Consider the following 23,546-nt stretch of genomic DNA (forward strand, 5'->3'; position numbering starts at 1 on the left):
CAATAAAGCAAAGGATTCCCTATGAAAATAATGTGAATTTTCTGTATTAAAATACACTTTTCAAACTATGGAAAGCACGTAAAATATACTAGTCTATTAATAAGAGAGAATTAATGAAAATCTTAGATTAAACTTTCTGGGGGCGGTGGGAAAAAAGGCTTACCTCTTGACTGCAAACCACGGCCACATGCTTCATTGATTCCCAATATGCCCTGTCTCACAGAATCTGGCACCAGTATACAATGACTCCATTTATGGGTCTTCCATCTATGATAACAAACAAAGAGTTAAGAGGTGTGTGCTATTATGGTTGCTTGGAAGTGAAGACAGCATTGAAGCAAATTAAAAAAAAAATCGCACTGGAGTGAAGGTTCATGGTACATATCAGTAATTTAGGGGTAAAAAACAAACTACAAGAATGTTGTAATTTTCCCTCAAACAAACTTTACAGACTTGAGGTCAGATTTAATACTAAACTTATACAAAATCTACATGAGCCTCCAATCTTCCTTCTTTGTTCTTTTCTCATTAACAGTTTCAGTGCCTTTTTCAAAGCCTACTGAAATCAATGGGAATCTTATCAATGACTTCAGTAACTTCTTGATCAGAGTCCTCTCCTGCAAACCCTTATTCACAAAATTAATATTTTGCAGAATCTGCCCTCTGGGTTACAATGTGTGATATATAAGAATGCAGGTGAGCATCTGTCCATATATTTTTACAGCTGCTTAGAAACATGTATGCATAATGTCTACCAGAATGTGCAGCTTTGTCGCTACATGTATTTTTACTCTTTTCAAGTAGATGTTGTAATGTCGTGATCTGGGACTCAGAAGTTTGTATACAAAGATATAATGGATCTCTATTTTCTAATACCTGTATAAAACATGGTGTGACATTGCATCCCATAATGCTTTATAGAAATATGCTTATGAGTATAAATATGACATAAATGAAATATGTTTTAAGCTAGATATGCTACATAACATATCTTTGCAAAGGTTATGTTCTACTGAATGTATTAATCCTATTTGTATGCATGTATCATTTTTATATCTGAAGGTATGAGTGTTGACTCTATGCTTGTATTTAAAGTGTTTGCTGTAGGAAGCACATAAGGCAGATTTGGTCAACATAGTGTGAAGGGGTTATATGAGTAATTAGGAGTACTTAGCTAACAATGGATCTTGGGAGACGCCAATCAACATCTAAGCTTTCCTGGGAATGTTCAAACTAATATGTAATCAATGGTGTCGGCCTGCAAAACGCTGAATCATTCATAGATATATGACTTGCCCAGGTGACTGCAAAACTCCATCTTGTGGAAGGGATTTTACACAGGAGAAGAGAGGGGTTTCCACCCACAAGAGAGAGGCTATATAAGTCCCTGGAAACCCCTCCATTTTGTCTTCAGCTGGCTCAAGAGACAGTCTCTCCACTCCAAAGAGATGACTGAAAGAACTGGTACAAAGGACAGTAACTACGGGGGTGTGTGATTGCTGGACCCAGACTAGAAAGGATTCTAGTCTCTCAAAGAAGCTTATTGGAACATCTCTGAGGGTGAGATTTACCTGCATTTAGTTTTCTACTGTATTAGGCTTAGGCTTGCGTGTTTTTGTTTTATTTTGATTGGTAATTTACTTTGTTCTGTCTGTTATTACTTGGAACCACTTAAATCCTACTTTTTATATTTAATAAAATCACTTTTTACTTATTAATTAACCCAGAGCTCCTAGCGGAGCAAACAGCTGTGCATCTCTCTCTATCAGTATTATAGAGGGCAAATAATTCATGAGTTTATCCTGTGTAAGCTTTATACAGAGTAAAATGGATTTATTAGGGGTTTGGATCCCACTGGGAACTGGGTATCTGGGTGTTGGAGACAGGAGCACTTCTTAAGCTGTTTTCAGTTAAGCCTGCAGCTTTTGGGGGATGTGGTTCAGACCTGGGTCAGTGTGTGTAGCAGGCTAGCTTATCTGGCACAACCAGGCAAGGTATTGAAGTCCTAAACTGCCAGGGAAAACAGGCTTAGAGGTAGTCTCAGCATATCAGGTGGCAGTCCCAAGGGGGTTTCTGTGACCCAAACCATCACACATGGCCAGAGAATTTTACTGAAGAGTGGTAAATAGTTTCCTTCATTGTGCTATTTGTCTACACAGAAACTAAAAAATACATATTAATCAGTGAGCTGTGTGCACCTGCAGAGAAGACGGTAGAGCATCTGCAATAACCATACAATTATCATTAAGGTAGGTTAGTGATTGTGATCCCACATTAGATTAAACTGATATTTAAAATATATTCAGGGGTGGTTTGTCTTCTCATGCATCTTCACCCATTTTTAAAACAGAAGGTTGCCTTTTTAGGATGGTGTTTACACTGAGGCTCATTTTGGTGAAATCACACATTAGTTCTACTAAAAATGCATTTTTTGTTTATACACAGCTAATATTTATATGGTATTTTTTGTGATGAAAAATTATTAAATAAATTGCACATGATTAAAATATAAAATGTATTTCTGGAGACCTAGAAACTCAATGTCAGAGATTCTTAGCTGCTTATTTACAGAACCTGTAAACTGGACAGACAGGAATATCTTCACATTCTCTTTCTTCATACAAGGTGTCCGGGCAGTCCTGTCCCCCATTGGCAGCGTTCTGAATGATAATCCTATATCGGAACTGTTTAATTGCTGTAGCATTATCTGTAAGATAAAAAAGCAGCAAACATTTGTTTTCCAGGCATAGTTGGCATCATCAGTTAGTGCATTAGCTATCTGGGTTAAAATCCCGCCTGAGGTTACAACTAGTAAAACAATGAAAGCTTGATCCTGCAAAGCAGGGAGAGGTGCCACTCTATATCAAAGATACCTTTATCTGCTTTAGTGTATCAACACATCAGAGGAACAGAACCCGGAATGCTTATGGGTCAATTTTCTAAGTGATAAACCACAAGCTAGGGCATTGGAGGTGGGTCTGTTACAGATCATCAAATCAAACAAGAGAATGGGATGAGTAGCTCCTTAAACATCTATCTATAATGTGGAGAAACAAAACTTGTTATCATCATGGGAGGAGGGAGGATTCTGGACATATACCAGAGGTCTCAAGCTGCCACTAGTAAAACATACTCAGAGTTTTTAAAAATTATAGACAATAACTTTCTAACATAAAAATTATTGCAACCAACGTGTGGTGATTCTACATCGACCCTCATTCTAACACAAGGTCATACCATCTAGAAATAAAGAACATATGTCAGATTTACAAAACTGGAGGCAGCATTCTGGAATGCAGTGACACTGAAAAGAACTTAAGAAAATGGTACTTTCTCCTGAAACAAGAGATCCAGTGCGGTGCTGTAGCTAAGAAGACAAATGGGATCCTTACTTATGAAGTAAGAGTAGGGTGTTGAAATGCTTTCTGGAAAACCACGTCCCATTCTACAGTCCACACTCAAAAATGATGTTGAAAAACTGGAAAGGTGTCAGAAAAGAGCTACAAGAATGATTCAAGATCTGGAAAACATGCCTTATAATGAGAGAATGTAGGAAGCTCTATGTTGTTAGTTCATATGAGGAAAGGTGAACAGGTAACTTGATTATGGTCTACAAGTCACTATACGTGAACGAGATTTCTGATAGTAGAGGGTTCTTTAATACAGCAGAAAAAGGCACAACAAGTCCAGTGGTTGGATGATGAGTAGAAACAAGGCCCTTTTTTTTTTTTTTTTTTTTTTAAACAGCAACCACTGGAACAATTTGCTTGGGATGTAGTGGATTTTTCATCACATGAAGTCTTTAGATCAAGAGCCTGGAAGTCTTTCAAAAAGATATACTATAGCTTAAAAAAAAGGTAGGCACTTGATGAACAAATTTATGGATGAAGTTTATGGCCTGTGTTAAGTAGCAGATCAGACTACTTGATCACAATGGACCCTTCTGGCTTTACAATCTATACACCTAAATATGTACTTAAAGATCACAAGTAGTCCACATTGAAGTCAATGGGATTACTCATACACTTAAAGAAAAGCTTCGCTGGATCAGGGCAAGAGTGATCAGTATCCTGTAGGCTCAAATCCTTGTTGATTTGTACACTTCAGAAAAAAAATCACCATGCTGATTAGCTCAATTACAAAAGGAACGTCTTTTTCTGTGAAACACAGCCAAAACTGAAACTCATCAGTTTTCCAGGCAAGGACTAAGATAGATTACATTGGGAAGAATGTTCATATAGAATCTGGCTCTTAGTAGGCATGCATACACTCCGCTCCTATTAAAGATCCCTCTGATTCTTACTGGATCAGATCCATAAGACTTGGTTCAAGTCAGTGCTACTGAACCATCACCTCCAAGAACACAACATTCGTTCAACTTTATATATGTGTATTTTAGATTTTTAAAACTCTATATAAACGTGTCTGCTTCATTAAAGATAATGACACACTTAATGTTCTGATAATAAATATCATGTTTGACTACAGAAGCCTACTTGCTTTAATGAGTTACACACTATTTAAACAAAGATTTTTGCTACTTGGAAAACGTATAGTAGAATGTTTTGTGGAAAAGCATAAAATGTATCATATCAGTGAACCCTTTCCCCAATACAACGAATGCTGCCCACAACAGAGCACACAGTCAGTTGAAGGGTATTATGCAGGCGCCAAGCCTGAAGTCTTTACTCAAACTCCCACTGAAGCAAAGAGATTTTTTTCTGAAACGATTGAGGAAGGATGTGCCTGCTATCACTAAAATTAAAAACTATAAGAAAAAGAAGAATGCATAAAATCAAATGGGTTTTAACTTCAGAAATTACTTCGTATTCAAATCTGCGTATCATCATACAGCAGCATCTCTACTATCACAATGTATATTGCTTACGCACAAAAATCTTCAGTAAAAGAACGCTGTTTTGGTTGCAAGATGTTAGGAAATACCACAATTAAGGTTACTTTTAAAACCTTAATTCAACCCTCCTGTACATATACATTATGATACAGTCTTTCATTATTTGATCACAAACTACTTTCCCCACAGGAACCCTGCCTCATTCAATGCACAGGCAGACTAGCTCTCGGGATAAATCAGGATTGTGTAGTACAGTTTTGTTTGTGTGTGATTTCCTATATTTTTTAAAAAAGCAAACTGAAAAACCAGATATTTCATCATGTGGCATCATACCAACACCCACATGGTTCATCAACAGAGTTGGAACCTTTAGATCCTCCAACCAGACTTCTGCACTGGAGGTAATGGAGTAACTGATAGAAGTAGTAGGTTGTCATCCTCTATGTGGACCAGTACTAGAAGGGGATGAGGCATACACTTTACCACTGGGTTTCAAAGATATTTGCTGACAAGAAAAGAATGGTGAGACTCAGAAATCTTGGGTTCTGTTCCATCTCTGGACAGGAGTGTTCTCTAGTGGGCACAGACTCTTTTGCCCATTCCCCCTAAACTCTCCACATCTCTTCCAACCTATCCCAGTCCTATATCTTCCCCACCCCTAGCTCCTTGTCCCTGGCTTATTCTCCTTGCTTACCTAGTCCTAGTCTTCCCCTCTGAGCTTGGTGTCCAAGTCCCAATCTCCTCCTCCACTCCCAACCTCTCCCCTTCCCCACATGCAATCCCAGTCTCCTTGCCCAGCCAGTCCCAGTTCCCCTCTCCTGCCTCCTGTCTCTCCCTCTCCCCCACCGATTTCCAGTCTTAATCTCTTTCTGAGACTCTCATCCAATTTCATCTACTCCTCCCCCAACTCCTTGCCCCCTTTTCCTCCTTCCATGGCTCCTTGCCCAGTTTCTTTGCCTAGCCAATTCTAGTTCTTCCCTCACATCCTGCTTATAGAAGGATGCCTCTTCCCCCGCTTCCCCACACTCTATTCTAGTCCCAGTCTCCTCACACAGCTCCTCATCTAATTGCATTGATCCCTTCCCAAGCCAAATAGCTACCTGTTCTGCTATCCACCCCCATTTCCCTCACCAGCTCCCAGTCCCCTTGCCCAACTACTTCCAGCCTCCTGTCCCTCTACCAACCCCACCGATGACAGTATAACTTCAGGACAAAAAAAATAGGCGTAGCATCCGAGGGAAAAAAAACAATCTGACAGGGTCCAGGCTTTGTTCCATTTGGTTTTAAATCTGATGTAAATTACTGTTAAAATAAATGCAATAAGCTATTACCTAGTATTTTATGAACACTTGTCTAGGTGATCAAACTACAGTGAAATTGCTAGTCTTTACTCTAGACAGCCACAGACTGGAACAGCAGGGGCACTGCAGACTTAAATACATTGACACAGCTATAAAAGGGAGTTTGTGTATGCCCTGCACATACAATGGCAGGCTCCAGTGTGTGATATCAGTCTTTTAACTTTCCCCAGCAACACAATTCACCAAATCAAAAGCTCATGAAATAATCTTACCATGTATTCTTATTAACATTACTATTACAGCAGTGAAAAACATCTTCCCTACACTAGCCGTCTGTAATATAATTTAGGAAGTGTATCATCATCTTTCATTATTAAAAACCAACGGATAAATACCCCTACTCATTCCTAGCTTTACATCATATCAATTCGCACAGATATTGTCTGCATACCCAACACACTCAGGAATGATCTCTTCTCAAGAGGGAGACAAAAAATGTAAAGGCACTACAAGCTTCAAGAAACAGTAGATAGATCCTCCACAGGGCTGGCTCCAGGCCCCAGTGCGCCAAGCGCGTGCTTGGGGCTGCATGCCACGGGGGGCGCTCTGCCGGTTGCCGGGAGGGTGGCAGGCAGCTCTGGTGGACCTCCCGCAGGCGTCTCTGCGGAGGGTCCGCTGGTCCCACGGCTCCGGTGGAGCATCCTCACTCACACCTGCGGGAGGTCCACCGGAATCACGGGACCAGCAGACCCTCCGCAGGGATGCCTATGGGAGGTCCACTGAAGCCGTGGGACCGGCGAGCGGCAGAGCGCCCCCCGTGGCGTGCCCCGTGCTTGGGGCAGTGAAATGGCTAGATCCTCCACTACCCACTGCAATATTTTTATTAAGGATGTGACCTTCCCATTCTAACACTCCCCTTCCCCCTTTTAGACCTCTATTGACAAATCATTGAAGCACATCATCTGCGATAAAAGTAGCCATCTCCCATGTGCAAACACCATCCATTTTGTAGGTTACTGAGTAACTCTAGAGGTGAGCATTCTGCAATCTTTATTTTATTCCTTTTTGGTTATAATTTTCACTTTCATCCTCAGAGACAATTACACCAATTATAGGAGACAAGGGTGAACAGAAGTCGCCCTGGAGTATTTGAAATGACAGAGAATCCATAAAATTTACTTGTAACAAACTTTGTATTCTTGACTCATCGCAGGTATGTGATTCAATTGCAATTCGTTTCTGAATTACGTATTCCATGCATTTGTGGTTGACCTAAATGCTGCCTGCATTTCTGAGTTGTGTCATAATCCTTTGCCAAGAGGCTACCTGATCTGTGATAACATTAAATGGAGGGAAAATACCAGTTTTTAATGTTAGAAAAGTTGGATGCAGTTTTACAAGATAAACCACAAACAGCTTAATTGGTAAAACTGAATTTTGCAAGTACAGATTAATCTAATCTCTAATGTTATACTGGTACACATTTCATTTTAAATCTGTAATGCAATACCTTCTCTTGCTTGAGCTGCAGCTTAGTCCTTTGCAATCTGCATATTGTTGTCATTAAATAAAACTCTTCTACAAAAAACAAAAGCAGAAAAAACAAAAACAAAAAACCTAACAACCCATATACATATTATGGCTTGTAAACTTCAGACCATTTTTGTTTTACAATGCAGCCATATCAATAACAAATCTGCAAGTAACAAACTCCCACAACTGAGAAGTTTTAATTTAGAATGATATTAAAATGATAACACTGCCAAGTAAATTAAATAAATAATTTATTCTCATTTTAATTGTAGAAGATTATTTAATAAAACTAATTTAAAAGGTAATTTATTCTGCTTCATTATATATAGTTTATTTAATCTAAAAATAAACAGTTAATTAAAATAGAATTTGCTTTTTAAAAAGCAACTCATTTACCTATAAAATCTAACCGGGACTAGTCTATGTAGTCCACTGACAATCTGCGAAGGGCAAGGAGGCTGGTAGCAAAAATGAAAGTATTTTGATAACAAGAAGCACTTTCATCCAAACTATCACTAAAATACTGCATTGGGCATAAAAGCTGACAACAGATCCCTGAAAACACAGGAGACTAAAGACCCGCTGTATCAAAATTCATCTGCTAAATGGAAGAGATAAATGGTGCTTTAAAATCAGCAAAGCTGGGAAGCTATTTATGCAAGCCTGGTGTGCCTCTAAAAGTTTGGGCTGGAGTCAAATATATGTTTGCTAATGTACTAATTTCATAGATATCAGGACAATAGCAATAAGGATTTTTGAAATTATAAGCATAAGAATGTTATAGGTTTCAAATAAAGACCACTTACATTTCAAATTTCTTTAATAGGGGGCCACCAACACTCTATAGGTCTCCCTTAACCACCACTGCCCCCACCTCAGCCCTCTTGTGCAAGCCCCCTTAACCACACTGCCCCCTCCCCATCCTTCCTTAACCACACTGCTGTCCCCATCCCCATCCCCCTTCTGCAAGCCTCCCTTTACCATTGCTGCCCCCTCTGCCTCCGCAAGCCTCCCTTCACCACTGCTGCCCCCCTTCTTCTCCATATGACTCCCTTAACCGCATTGCCCCTCCTCCCCGTCTACAAGACTCCCTTAACCCCCAGTGCCCCTCCACCTCTCTGAACTTCACTGTCCCCTTCCAGGCAACAAGCCCCGTAGTGGCCACTGCTGGTGGCAGCCACAACTGCAGTCCAATGCCAATAGCTCAGGTTGCCAACAGCAGCAGTCACTGGCTGAGGCCAGAACTGCAGGATCAGTTCTAGCTCAGCCGGAAACCGTGTGCAACCAGGATCTCCGAGTGAGATCACAGGCATCTCTGCTTCACCTGTCACCTGACTTCCTCTCACCACTCTGCCACAGCCAGCAAGTTTTCCTGAGTTGCACTCCTAGGTGTGACAGAGTCTCCTGGGTTTAATCCTGCAGCTTTCAGTGAGGCTATTCTGTCCCCCCACATTCCATTTAGGACTGTCACCTGACCAGACACAGTAGCTATATTCCAGATCCAAAAGCACATTCTAATCAGGAGTTGTGGCCCTGTACAGTACAGCTTCACGTACTCAAATCAACCAGTGGAGTCCACTGTATATCACAGCGCCCAATGGGTAGAATCAGTGAGAGTTTTACTTGAGCAAAGAATGTGGGATTGGACTCATAACAGATAGACATGGAAGTAATGATTTGAAAATCAATATGGGGTAGATTTTCTGAAGCACTTTCATTTGGACTTGAACTCCTAAACCCTTCAGGCACTGTTGAAAATCTCCCTCTTAAATAGACATAATGCTATTTAGGGGAAGATTTGAGGGATGATTTGAAACTTTCCAGTAAGCCTGGTGGCAGGTGAAGAGGGGGAGCCTAACAACCAATCTGAAAGTCTACACTTCAGATCTCACTTCTAATGCTGTGAGGCGACGCTGGCCAGCCATGTTTGAAAACCTAGGGAGTCTATCATAGCTTTTTTTAACTAGGGCTTTGATTAAACAGGCTAACCTGGAGTTAGAATAAAATATAAACTCCATTAACTTATTTTGTAATAATAAAGTAATTTTAAAACATTAACAAGTTACTTAAACAACAAATTTATTAGTATAGAAAGGCCTGTGATGGCCTGGCCATTCTGTAGTTTAATAATCATTAGGGATTAAGGGTACAAATATTTATCCGACCATGCATAAAAGTTGGAGGCAAAACTTACCAATTTGCTTTCTCATGGACTCATCTATTCAAGGTAACACATACTGTAAACATAAAGACCTGTGAAACTTTGTCTTGAAAACCATTGCCCGGGTGGGTTGAGGTGAACAGGTTTGCTTAAAATCTTATTTATTCTCATTTTCAGAATCTTACCATGTTGGCATATCGTAGGGCAGTGTGTCCACTCACTGAAAGGGGTAACAACACAGTCTTTTTTACACGGGAGCAGACATGGACGCATGGTTTCAGGTCGGAGGGAATCTGGACACCTATCAATACAATTGTAAATACAACATATGAGAGTCCCTAAAATAATGTGTATGTGTGTATACACACACACACACACACTGTCATAAACAGATAGTAGGAGTTAATAGAACAGAAATACTTTATATCTCTTTTGACTGTAAAGGGTTAACAAGTTCAGTAAGCCTGGCTGTCACCTGACCAGAGGACCACTCAGGGGACAGGATACTTTCAAATCATGATGGAGGGAAGTTTTTGTGTTTGGTGTAGTTTTTGGTGGTTGTTCTTCTGGGTATCTGAGCCCGTCCGCCAGACGGATGCAACCAGTTTCTCTCCAATTCTCCTGCATACAGGCTCTTCGTGTGAAATCAAACATTGTAAGTACCTAGATAGATAGGCAGTTAGGGCCTTATGTTTTGTTTTTCTTTATTTGCAAATGTGACATTGGCTTGGAGGGAGTTCAAATGTGTATTTTTGGCTGATGGGAGTTCCATAATGATGTACTTTATACTTAGGCGCTTGGATGAGGGTGGATTCCCTCAGTGTCTACTAGCTGAAAAACCTTGTAACCCTATCCATCTTAAATTTACAAAGATAATTTTTACTGTTTTTTCTCTTTTAATTAAAGCTTTTCTTGTTAAGAACCTGACGTTTTTTTTATTCTGGTAGAGACCCAGACTGGGTCTGCGCCTCGCGCGCATTGGCGCGCGCGCGAAAGGATGTGGAAGGGTAAGAGAAAGTTAATTTTTCTCTGGTGTAGGATTATTTTCGCTCTCAGGAGGCTGGGGAGAGAGAAGGAGGGAGGAAGGTGAATTTTCCTCTCTGTTTTGTGATTCAAGGAGTTTGAATCACAGTTATCTTCCAGGGTAACCCAGGGAGGGGAAGCCTGGGAGAGGCAATGGTGGGGGAAAGAGTTTACTTTCCTTGTGTTAAGAGCCAGAGGATCTGGGTCTTGGGGTTCCCCGGGCAAGGTTTTGGGGGGACCAGAGCGTACCAGGCACTGGAATTCCTGGTTGGTGGCAGCGCTACAAGTACCAAGCTGGTAACTGAGCTTAGAGGAATTCACGCTGGTACCCCATCTTTTGGACGCTGAGATTCAGAGTGGGGAATTATACCATGACACACACACACACACACACACCATCAGCTAAGTAATAAAAAAAGGATGCACATGGTTGTGGTTGAACTCCATAATGCATAGCCAATAAGTACAACAATTCAGTTCTTCACATCTTGAAAACCTTCCAGGTTTACTCTCTAGCTTGTTTCTAAGTTCGTTTCTGTTCATACTAGGTCTAATATTACACCCCAGCTACCTCTGGCTCCCAGAACAACTCTCAAGATCTGTGTGCAGCCAGCAAAACTTACAATTCGTCTTCAGGCTACTCTACATTTTATGTAGGATTTGGCCCAGCCTTCACCAATCTTTGCTTTTGGAAGGTTCAAAGGTGTCTTAAAGCTTCATTTGCAATTCCCCTCCTGACCTGCACTGAGCACTCTTCAGGCACAAACCAAGATCTAGGTCTATATCTTTATGGGAATTTGTGTCTACAATTTTCTCAGTACACTACAGTAAATAGATCTTTGTGATTTTGCAGTCAATTTCAGACTCCTAATTTAAAAATGAAATATATATTCTAATGAAAAAAATCAGATGCAAGAAGCTCCATGTTTGAATCATGGGTGGAAGGGGAAAGGGGCAGTTCTCTCTGATCAGGAACATCAGCTGTTCTAAGCGGGAGAATAAAAACAGAATTAGCCTTTCACAATCTTTATTAATTTCTATGTAGAAAGATTGCTTGAGAAATACCCATCACCTACCTGAACTCATCCAACCAATAACTAAATATCTATCTATATGTATATTACTGTACCACTAAAGGATATTAGAAACAAAAATAAATCTGAAAATCATAATTCAGCTAACTGGACTATTAATACATTTTTGTAATGCTTAAAAGTATCAAACAAGGTTTTTTAAAAAAGAGATACAATGAAATGCATTGATTAAATAACCATGAATATTCAAGAGGGAAGAAAGAATTCTCACTGTACAATGATTTTTTTCTTTCATTACATCTAGATACAGTATATAAGCCACTGCAATCTATTTTTATTCAGTGTTCTTTTTTATACCCCATTTTCAGTGGCTTTCAGTTTCATAAGATGGTATGTTATGTTTCAGCTTACATTTTTTCAAATAATGGGAGGGTAGCGGAGAAGCATGAAGTAAAAAATTCAGGGTGGTAACACAAAGATTTTTTTTTTGGATAAATTAAGTTCCTGAAGCCACATGGCTAGTTTACTACTGCTTCAGCAGTTTTATATTAAAACCTAACTTGTTAGTCAATTTTAATAAACAATTATATACTGTAAAATACATTAAAAACTAACAATTATTCTGTTATATTACTATCATTATGGTCTAAAAATTCGCCATTTTACTGCCAGGAGCCCCAAGTCTGTAAAGAGCTTCCACATAGGTGAAGAGATCCAAACATGTGACGCTCATTGCAGGATCAGGGCTCAAAGTCAATACATTGAATAGTAGTCCTATTCCCTTTCTCTCCGGAAAACCACCCAAGCGCCATGGCTATATTAGACATTTACAAAAGCGCTTGCCCCGGCAGCGCTTTGTTGATTGTGGGAGTGAATTTCCAAAGCCGCCCAGCCGCTGGGCAGAGAGCTCTCCCAGCGCTCTTGTAAACCACATCCCTTATTGGTTTTGTAGCGGATTGCAGCGCTGGGAGCCGCTTTCCCCAGCCGCTGCCGCCCTGATTACACTGACACTTCTCCACGCGCTGCATCTTGCAGCGTCAGGGGGTGGGTTTTTTCACACACCAGTTGACAGCGCTGGTAAAGTGCCAGTGCGCAGCCCATGGCCCAAGTCGTATTCGTGTGCTGTTATCCCTCTTTTACACTTTATTCTTATCATTTGTGGAGTTCCAACTAGTTTACTTTCTTTCTTCTAAATACTTGGAAGTCTTCATTTAATTAAGAAACTTGCTTTTGAGAAACTTTCAGTGAGGTTTGGTTTTGGCTTCTTTAATTTAATTATTTAGGGGGAAAGGCGGGTTGCCATGTAAACTCTCCTTTTGAAGTGCAGAATATAGGAACAAAATCTCCAATGGGATCGTCCATATATAAGATTATGAGAACACATACAAAAATGCCGCCACCTCCTCTCCTCTCTTCTACCAATCCATTCCATTTACACAACATATAACACAATTAGAATGTTTTGGTAAACCTATACCAATTACATTGAACAAAATATTTCCACTGAAACCTTAAATAGCAGGAGTGCTGATTCTGAAGATCCCAGGCATGCATATACATATAATACCATTCTCTCATACAACCACAAGATACTTTTCTTCTATAAAAAACTTCCTCTTTCCTCTCTCTAGGTCCTGAGATCCATCCTCCCCTTTCTCTCCAAGTGTTTACTTTCTCATTTTCAGCTCCATTTCCACTTAGCTAGTCAGCAGAATGGCGGACAAATAACTTATTTTACACTCTATTAATATGGCACGTGCATAAGGGTATAACTTAATTGGTGATAATACCTTGAACGGTACCAGACATCTCTACTAATAGAACTACAAAATAATATAATATAAATAAATACCTCAAGAATTTATAGCTTTACTTGAAGTGGACCACAGCCTGCCCATATTTAGCAGTATTTTGTTTTTGGACATTGCAATAAGATTCGAATAAGCGATTGGCTTGTGTAGATTTTTTTTTATATTGGGGAAATTATCTCGTGCCATCTCATTCCTGGGCTCTCACAACGTAGAAGCTAGGAATATACACAGTGCTAAATTTAAATGGTTTTGAAGAATCATGTACTTATGAAATGCCAGTACAAATCAACTCTCCAGTGACTGTCTTTTTTATACAGGGATTTATTAAAATAGGTTGGTAGCTGTTTATGTTCCGTTCCGGTTATATTTTAATCACAACTTCAGTGCCAGCAAAAAAAAATATTGCACAAAGTCAGATAAGAATGCATAGATTAACCACTGTAAGATTTTTTTCAGACACTGGAAAAAAAACCGATTGTCCTACCCACTGTTTACATACAAATCTCTCTCTGAAGACACTTTACAGCGCTGCATCTTGCAGCGCTCAGGGGGGTGTTTTTTCACACCCCAGTTGCAGCGCTGTAAAGTGCCAGTGCAGCCATGGCCCAAGTTATTCTAATCTGTTATCACCTCTTTTACACTTTTCTATCATTTGTGGAGTTCCACTAGTTACTTCTTTCCTTCTGAAATACTGGAAGTCCTTTCTTTAATTAAGAAACTGCTTTTGAGAAACTTCAGAGAGGTTTGGTTTTGCTTCTTTAATTTAATTATTTAGGGGGAAAGGCGGTTGCCATTGTAAAACATATTGAAGTGCAGAATAAAGAGGAACAAAATCATCCCAATGGGATCGTCCTTAGTGGCTCAATGACCGCCACCTTTTCTAATACAATCCATTCCATTACACTTCACAATTAGAATGTTATTGTAACTATACAATTACATTTGAACAAAATATTTCCACTGAAACCTTTAAATGCAGGAGTGCTGAATTCTGAAGATCCCAGTGCATGCTATAACTTTCCATTTCTCTCATACAACAACCCAAGTCTTTTCTCTATAAAAACTTCCTCTTTCCTCCTCTGCTAGTCCTAGATCCATCCTCCCCTTCTCTCCAAGTGTTTACTTTCTCATTTCAGCTCCATTTCCACTTAGCTAGTAAGCAGAGGATGGGGACAAATAACTATTTTACACATTATATGGCACTACAAAGGGTATAACTTAATGGTGATAAATTTACCGTATATTAGTGGGTACCAGACATTCTCTTCTCTGCTCAATTAATTTAATTAACCTCAAGAATTTTAATTAGCTTTACTGAAGTGACCACAGCCTGCCCATATTTAGCAGTATTGTTTTGAGACATGCAATAAGATTCGAATAAGCGATGGCTTGATTTTTTTTTATATTGGGGAAATTATCTGTGCATTTCATTTCCTGGGTTACTAACACAACGTAGAAGCTCAGAATATACACAGTGCTAAATAAATGGTTTTAGTGTACTTATTGAAATAGCAGTACAAATCAACTCTTCCAAGTGAACTGTTTCTTTTTTTATTTACAGGATTTTATTAAAAATAGGTTGGTAGCTGTTATGTTCCGTTCCAGGTTATATTTTAATCACAACTTCCTAGCAGCAAAAACATTTGCAAAAAGTCAGAATAAGAATCATAGATTAACCACTGTAAATTTTTTCAGACACTGAAAAAAACCGTATTGTGACCCACCCACTGTTACATTTACAAATAAAACTGGTTTATCCATTCATTTTTTGTTATATAAAAAGATCTTTTCTCAGAAGCTGGAAAATTAAGCTAGCAATAAAAATACTTTCATAGCTTCAGTTTTCCCAAAACACACTTGAATATTTGCATTTTTAATGTACTGTAACTACAAATAATTACTCCAGCAATGCAGTCAACACTGCATCTGCAAGAACTTCTTTCTCCCAATACCTTTTATTTGTAATCTGGCCAAAATTATTCTTCACACAAAAGACCTTCCGTGTTTGCAAGCCCACTCCACAAGTAGCTTCTCCATTCCAGCTAATGGTAGCATTGAGGGCAGTTACCAAAGTGTCTTCAGAACAAGGACCCCATGGAGATGTTTCCCAATAGAGCTGTGTGCAAATGTGATCATTACATAAGCGATACTCCTGTAGGGCTCGGTGAGGAGGACAGGGTTTCCCACCTGAAAGTAGTGAAAAGAATAATATATACATTATTATAATCAAGAGAACATTGTGGATGGATACCACATGTGGAAATATAAAGATGGTTTTATGAGAAAGAAAGAAAGAAAGAAAGAAAGAAAGAAAGAAAGAAAGAAAGAAGTTGGTCGGTCGATCGGTTTTTGACATTTATGGCTATAGTAACAGCCTTCCAAAATACTGCTTCCCCATTAAATGAGCCTTGAACAAAATTGAATTCTGAGGAACAAACAATGGAAACTGAAATGTATGAAGCAGATTTCCAATTTCCTATGCTGCTACTACTATTCATAGGCTAATTGATTCCATTTAAATGCCAGCATCACTCTGGCTTTCAAACAAGTATATTTAAATATTACCTTTATAATATGTTCACTCTGACAGATACAGCAATTTCCTGCCATATCCTTGAGGCATTGTGACAGAATACACCTGTGTTCACACTACCACACTATTATAAGAACATTTCTACATAGGTATGCCTGGTGAGGTATAATTTAAAAAAAAACAACTCATAACTTTCTGATCAATAATATCATGGAAAAAATGCACATTGCAACATTATATGTAAAGCTAGGAACATAAACTGAAATCATGACTGAAGTATATTTCCCAGATAAGGCTGGGGAATGGCTAAACCAATTCCTCAGAGACAAAGGGCAAGTTTATGCCTCAGGCAGGTGTCCACAAGGCTGATGGACAATTACCTGCCAAGTGGCCATTCTCTGAAAAGAAAGGGGGCAGGGACAAAAATCTACATTTTAGCAAAGAAACAGCATGGAGTTTTCTTTCTTCATTAAAGTGTGTCTCATCTTCTCCCAGGGGAAATGCCTCTCAAAGGGGAGGGGATAGGACTATAAAATGAAGGGAGTAAACCTCCCAAGACATCCCTTTCCCTATCTGCCTCGCTCTGCACCTAAGAAGACAAAAGGAAACAGCCACTGGACTCTAGGGGATGGGTCCTGTCCTGAGAGTTTGGTCAGCAATCTGCTGGAGCATATGGTGAGGAAGTTTGCTTTGCAATTAAGAGTTTTGTAAATAGATACCACTAAAGATTTTATCTTTATTTTTCTTTTAACCATTTTTGACTCTATGCTCACTTAAAATCTCTCTTTGTAGTTAATAAACTTATTGTACTATTTCAGCTAATCCAGTGTGTTTAAGTTGGAGTGTCAGGGTACTCATTTAAAATAATAAGAAGGCATATTATTCCCTTAAAGAAATAACAGACTTAATATATTTGTACAGCCCAAAAGAGAGCTGAGCAGTACAGGATATACATTTCTGGGGGAAGATCCAGGACTGGAATTGTGTTGCCAAGGCTAGTGAGAGCCAGGGTATAGTTGGCAGGCTGCATTTACACACAGATATTGAGGGCATGGTTGAATGCTGGAAGGCTGTTTGTGAGTGGCCCAGGTGGGAGCTGGCACAGCAAGGCATTGCAAGGCACCCAAGGCTGCAGAGCAGGTGTGACATAGCCCCCCATTAGTCGAGACTGTGCCCTGGTATGTCAGAGATCTTTTTGAATTATGTTTAAATATCTTTGATGTCTATTGTATTAAATGAATGGTTTATGTATTATTATGGATCAGGATTGTATGTACCTTCTCAAAGTGAGAGATGGGACAGATGTGAGATCAGGATTTGGGAAGGGGGGCTTCAAAGGACTATATTGAACAATGTGCTAGATAAGAATGGACTTTTAGAACAAATATCAAGTGGTTTTCCTGGGGAATATCTAGGGGGAGATGAAGGCAAATTTCCTACCTCCAGTTATGCAAAATCGCAGACTTTTGAAGTTCCATCTATAGGAGCAGGCCATTGTCTGCTGATCACCTGTTACACGAGGCCAAGATCAGAGGTCCAAAATGTGCAAAGGAAACAGTGAAATAGTCCTGATCGTTCCGGTTTGGAATCTGACAGTTATGAACTTGTAACCATGGGGAAAACCTAGTAGTGGGTTTTGAAGAACTGACACCTACCAGAGCCTGAGGTGATTGCAATATGCTCCGTGAGATTAGGAAGGCTATACAAACAGAAAACTCAATAATAATGGAGGATTTCAACTATCTCCGTATTGACTGGGTACATGTCACCTCAGGACATGATGCAGAGATAAAATTTCTAAACACTATTAATGACTGTTTCTTGGAGCAGATAGTTCTGAAACCCCGAAGGGAACATAAAATTCTTGATTAAGTCCTAAGTGGAGCACTGGATCTTGTCCAAGATGTGAATATAGCTGAATCATTTAGTAATGTAATTAAATTTAACATCCTGGAGGGTGGGGGGCAGAAATACCAAAGAAACCTATTATAGTAGCATTTAACTTCCAAAAGGGGAATAACACATGAATGAAAATTAAAATGAAATTAAAAGGAACATCACAAGAGTGAAATGCCTGCAAGCTGCATGGAAACTTTTTAAAAAAAACCATAATAGAGGCTCAAATTAAATATATACCACAAATTAAAAAAAATAGTAAGAGGACCAAAAACATCATCATGCCTAACTGACATAATAAAAGTGGCATTTAGAGGCAAAAAGGCATCCTTTAAAAATTAGAAGTCAAATCCTTCTGAGGAACATAAACTCTGGCAAGTCAAGTGTAAAAGTAAGCAGGCCAAAAAAGAAAGTGAAGAACTAGTAAAAGACACAAAAACTCTAGGTATTTTTTTTAAGTAGTCTGCCAAACAATCAGTCAGGCCACTGAACTATCAAGGTGCTAAAGGAGCATTCAAGGAAGACATTGCCATTGCGGAGAAGCCAAATAAATTATTTGCATCAGTCTTCACCTCAGATGATGTGAGAGAGATTCCCACAACTGAACCGTTCTTTTTAGCTGACAAATATGAGGAACTGTCCTGGATTGAAGTGTCAGTAGAGGTGGTTTTGGAACAAATTGATAAATTAAACAGCAATAAGTCACCCAGCAATAAGTCACCAGGACCAGATGGTGTTTACCCAAGAGTTCTTGAAGAAACTCAAATATGAAATTACAGAACTTCTAATCATAGTATGTAACCTACTGCTTATATCAGCTTCTTTACCAGAAGACTGGAGGATAGCTTCATGGCACCAATTTTTAAAAAAGGCTCCAGAGGCAACCCTGGCAAATACAGGCTGGTAAGCCTAACTTCAATATCAGGAAAATTGGTTGAAACTATAGTGACTAACTATGTATCTGATAATCCTGATGAACATAATTTGTTGAACACGAGTCAACACGGTTTTTGTAAAGAGAAATCATGCCTCAGCAATCTACTAATCCTTTGTGGGGATCAATAAGCTTGTGGATGAGGGTGATCCAGTGAACATAGTCTACTTGGACTTTCAGAAACTTTTGACAAGATCCATCACCAATGGCTCTTAAGCAAAGTAAGCTGTCATTGGGATAAGAGAGAAGGTGCTCTCATGGGTCAGTAACTGGTTAAAAGATAGGAAACAAAGGATAGGAATAAATGGAGAGAGGTAATAGAGGGATCCCCCAAGGGTCTGTACTGGGACCAGGACTGTTCAACATATTCATAAATTATCTAGAAAAAGGGGTAAACAGTGAGGTGGCAAAGTATGCAGACAATACAAAATTTCTCAGGATAGTTAAGTCCAAAGCAGATTGCAAAGAGTTACAAAGGGATCTCACAAATGCAGGTGACTGGCCAACAAAATGACATATGAAATTCAGTGAAACAGCCTCACAACCTGAACCCCATGAGCCTCAGGCAGCTGATATGGGCCAGACGTGAGTTTTTCTTTCCTGTGTAGATACACCCTCTGAGCACATTTCTCAGACAGGAAGGAAAGCTCTGTATAAGCTTGAAAGCTTGTCTCTCTTGCCAACAGATGTTGGTCCAATAAAAGATATTACCTCTCCTTCTTTGTCTCACTAAAGTCATATTATTGTCCTTTTCTCCCTTTTTATCCTGATAGACAGCAGTATTTATCTTTTTCTGGTATTGTATAGTAGACTGTTTTATTCATTGTTCAGAATGTTCAGAAAGACTTGCGGCTTTTGATTGTTATTCGTGTTTTATTTCTTTTTGAGAAGTTCAAAGTCTTCAGTTCAAAGCATTTCACTTCTATTTTAGGTTTTCAGATCATATATTCTTGTGATTATAGAGCATGCATATTTGCACATGTATTTTCTTTCAAATTAACAATTCTGGTTTCTATTTTGCTTTTGAAATTCTGCATCTATCTTGTTTGCATTTCAGAACATATTGCTACCTTCATGGGAAATATGCAGCTTACTTTATTTTTTTTTATTTTAATGATTTGCCACCTTTTAGTCTTTTTTAATAACTGTTGCCATTCTGTCTATACTTATATAGCAGTTTTCATCCCAATGTTCTTTACAAACTTTAATGGGGGCCATTTATGTGAATAAAGATAACTCATATGAGGATGCATTTGCAAGCTTAAGCTGACACACAAACATAACCTGTGGTTTTAATGATGATTTCTAAATGGTGTTTAATAGAGTTTTTTCTTTACTTGTGGGGAAAGTATGGTTAAGCACCAGGTTAGTTGCACGCATTGCTGACAATAAAGGTTATTTTTTAGAACACAGACAAGGCCTTAGAGATCTGACATCCAAATGCTGACCCAGTACTACTTAGTCTGTCATATCTGATGGGATTGTCATCATCAGATAGGACACAGACCATTTTTTAAAATGATATTGGTATTTTCTGACTTTCTGTTGCATAGAGAACAGCAATGGCCCAGTCCTGATCACAGATCTGCGCATGCTAAAACCAAGAAGTTGTATGAACTCTGTGCTTGAGAAGAAGCCTTTGTACAAAACTGTGCCAGTAGAAGAATCACCATAATGTAGTCCACCAGGTGTGTTACTGTAAGCCAGATAAACATGCCTAATGCATGTATCTATGAAGAGCCAGAGAAAGGGACACAGCTATAAAGCTGTTTACATAATTCTAAAAATCAAGAACCCCAGAGCAAATTTGATGAGTCTAATATATATACCATGTTTTTGCTTTTAAAGTATCTGATTTTACACATATTTCTGTTCTCTTCTAGACTGGAACTAATATGCTTCTATACAGTTACGTAGGTATTGAGAGTTTGTGCCATACATTTATTTTGTGTGTGTGTGCGTGTGTGTGCATGTGAGATTCCTCTTTTAGAGGTGGCAGATCCTCAGCTGGTGCAAACTGTGATAACTCTTTTGAAATCAAGAGAGTTATGACAATTTCCATTAGCTGAGAACCTGCCCTTTAAAATCAAATAATCCACAGAATAAAATTTATTAAATATCTTTCATTAAAACATAGTTATATTGGCAACGGGTATAATCTAGCCACACACAGATTAATCTTTACACAGATCTTTGTAAGTGCAAAGATTCATCTCTGCATGAAGTATTATTAACTATGACTATAATATTGGTGTTTGGGTCTTATCCAAATGCAGTTCTACTCACCCTCCCCTGGCAGTGCCAGGATAGATTTAGTTCTGCTTTGTTTCCCCTCTGCATTTTTACTGGAACATGAGTGGGAACAAGATGACCATTCTGACCAGTCATTAACGACACAGTCCATTGCACATGGTACTTCACAAACCATCGTTTCAGGATGGAGAAACTCTGAGCAAAGGCTATGTGATACTTCTTCACCTGAAACAAACAAGACAAAATTAAGCATAAAAAAGTGAGGCGAGTTTGGGACCATTTTCAACAAATATGTTCTATGTTGCATATACAATCAAGCCTGATCTACACTAGGAAATTAGGCTGGTATAACTACGTTGCTCAGGGATGTAAAAAATCCACCCCCCTGACCAACGCAGTTAAACCAACCTAACCCCTTGTGTTGACAGCACTAGCTTGACAGGAGAATTCTCCCATTGACCTAGCTATCACGTCTGGTGATGTACGTACATCAATCAATGGGAGAACCCCTGTCATTGACATAGGTAAGAGTCTTCACTGAAACATTACAGCAGCATTGCTACAGAGTTTTAAGTGTAGACAAGTCTTAAAATGTGTATACATGTGTAGAACAGTATGGAAAAAACTGATGAAAAGAAAGCACTAAAAGCGTTTGACATATATACATTTTGAAAAAACAAAACAAAACTTTGTTTTAAGTCTGATATTTGATCTACAAGCTTAGGCCAGCTTCTGGGGAATTGAGAACACTGCTAATAACTAAGCCTTTTAGATTTATAAAAATCTAGGAGATGGCAATCATGAGGGAATGAAATGAATAACCTTCAGATGGAACAATACAAATCAGTTATTACCAGGGCCCCATATTTACCAAAATTCTGCAGCTATAGGATTTGTATTCAGCAATGCAAATTGTACATGCCCTTTTCTTGCTTGCATAAACCAGGGAGCTGATGTTTTGATACCTCCACTGGATAAGTGGAGTGACAGTTCCTGGAGTACTTCTCACTTAAACCTTAAGAGACACAGGATATGTCTACACTAGGAAACTTACTGATGCAGCTGCACCACTGTAAGGTCTCCTGTGTAGCCGCTCTATGCTGAGGGCAGAGAGCTCTCCCATTGGCAGAATTAAACCATCCTCAATGAGTGGCAGGAGAGCATCTTCCACAGACATAGCTCTGTCCACACCAGTTCTTCTATTGGCGTAATTTATGTCGGTCAGGGAGGTGGTTTTTTCACAACCCTGAATGACATAAGTTTTACTGATAAAATTGCTACTGTAGACATAGCCTAAGCAAACAGAGCAGCTAGATCTCACATAGGAGAGGAGAGAGACTGCACCAGGGACCCCAAGGGAACCATGAACAAATGCGGGACACCTGGTAGCAATGCCAAGATTGTAATCCCTGTGGCAGGAGATTGGCAGAGCAATGCAAAGAAAAAAAAACTGAAGGAATGAGAGTGAGAGGACATGGGTGAGAGAGCAGAAGGTTGAGACCAAAGATGGTAGGCAGAGGAAGTCTATAGAGAGGTTTGAAAACAAGAAGAAGACTCACAGCACTGAAATGTTAAGGTTCAGAGTGAAATCATGACCTCACTAAAGTCAACAATAGTTTTGCCATATTCTTCAGTGGGGCTAGGATTTCACCCAAAACATGGAACACACAGGCCATGACTGTATGTGATTAAAAACCCCAAACAAACCACACAATGAAAACATAGTGGAGGAAGAAACATGGCATTGTGTTCAGTTAATTAATTTATTTGTTTAAAAAAGATTTTCATAACCTCATTATCAAGCAACAACATTTCTGATGTCAAAATTACAATTAAGAACAAAATGAAATAATAGCAAGTCTCTAAGACAGTAGTGAATTTAGGGTAATAATGAGAGATTTCCCTAGGAATAAGAGTTGAGGGGTAGATTGTCTTGACCATTTAAGCTCAGTGCAAATCAAGAGGATGGATCAAAGGTGGTTCTAAGCCACCTTTATGCCCCTCTCACCTTGATGCCCAGTTGCCCTTAGCCTGATAGTTGGAGATATCAGGAGCATGGTGACACGCTAGCCACACCTCCTTTCTTTCCAGAATGCCTCCTACATGAAAGAAAGTGTGGGGATGGAGTACAGCTGCTACATCAGTTCTATCACAATGAGGGATGACACAAAGAGGATCCCCAGGTAGCCAGTTAAGATGGATTTCCAGCTAC

The 23,546-nt window shown here is 39.2% G+C and overlaps 1 protein-coding gene across 1 annotated transcript in view; it reads right to left on the reverse strand.

Moving 5' to 3' along the window:
- The window catches only part of THSD7B (thrombospondin type 1 domain containing 7B), a 513,591-nt gene that overhangs the window by 208,452 nt on the left and 281,593 nt on the right, over positions 1-23,546 (reverse strand). The window contains exons 8-12 of the mRNA XM_032797132.1: positions 21,368-21,559; positions 15,671-15,905; positions 10,036-10,151; positions 2,575-2,707; positions 164-267 (exon numbers count right to left, since the gene is read on the reverse strand). Coding sequence (XP_032653023.1) covers positions 164-267; positions 2,575-2,707; positions 10,036-10,151; positions 15,671-15,905; positions 21,368-21,559 — 780 coding nt within the window. The remainder of the gene's footprint in view (positions 1-163; positions 268-2,574; positions 2,708-10,035; positions 10,152-15,670; positions 15,906-21,367; positions 21,560-23,546) is intronic.

This window comes from Chelonoidis abingdonii, chromosome 10 (genome assembly GCF_003597395.2).
Source record: "Chelonoidis abingdonii isolate Lonesome George chromosome 10, CheloAbing_2.0, whole genome shotgun sequence".
Taxonomy (NCBI): Eukaryota; Metazoa; Chordata; order Testudines; family Testudinidae; genus Chelonoidis; species Chelonoidis abingdonii.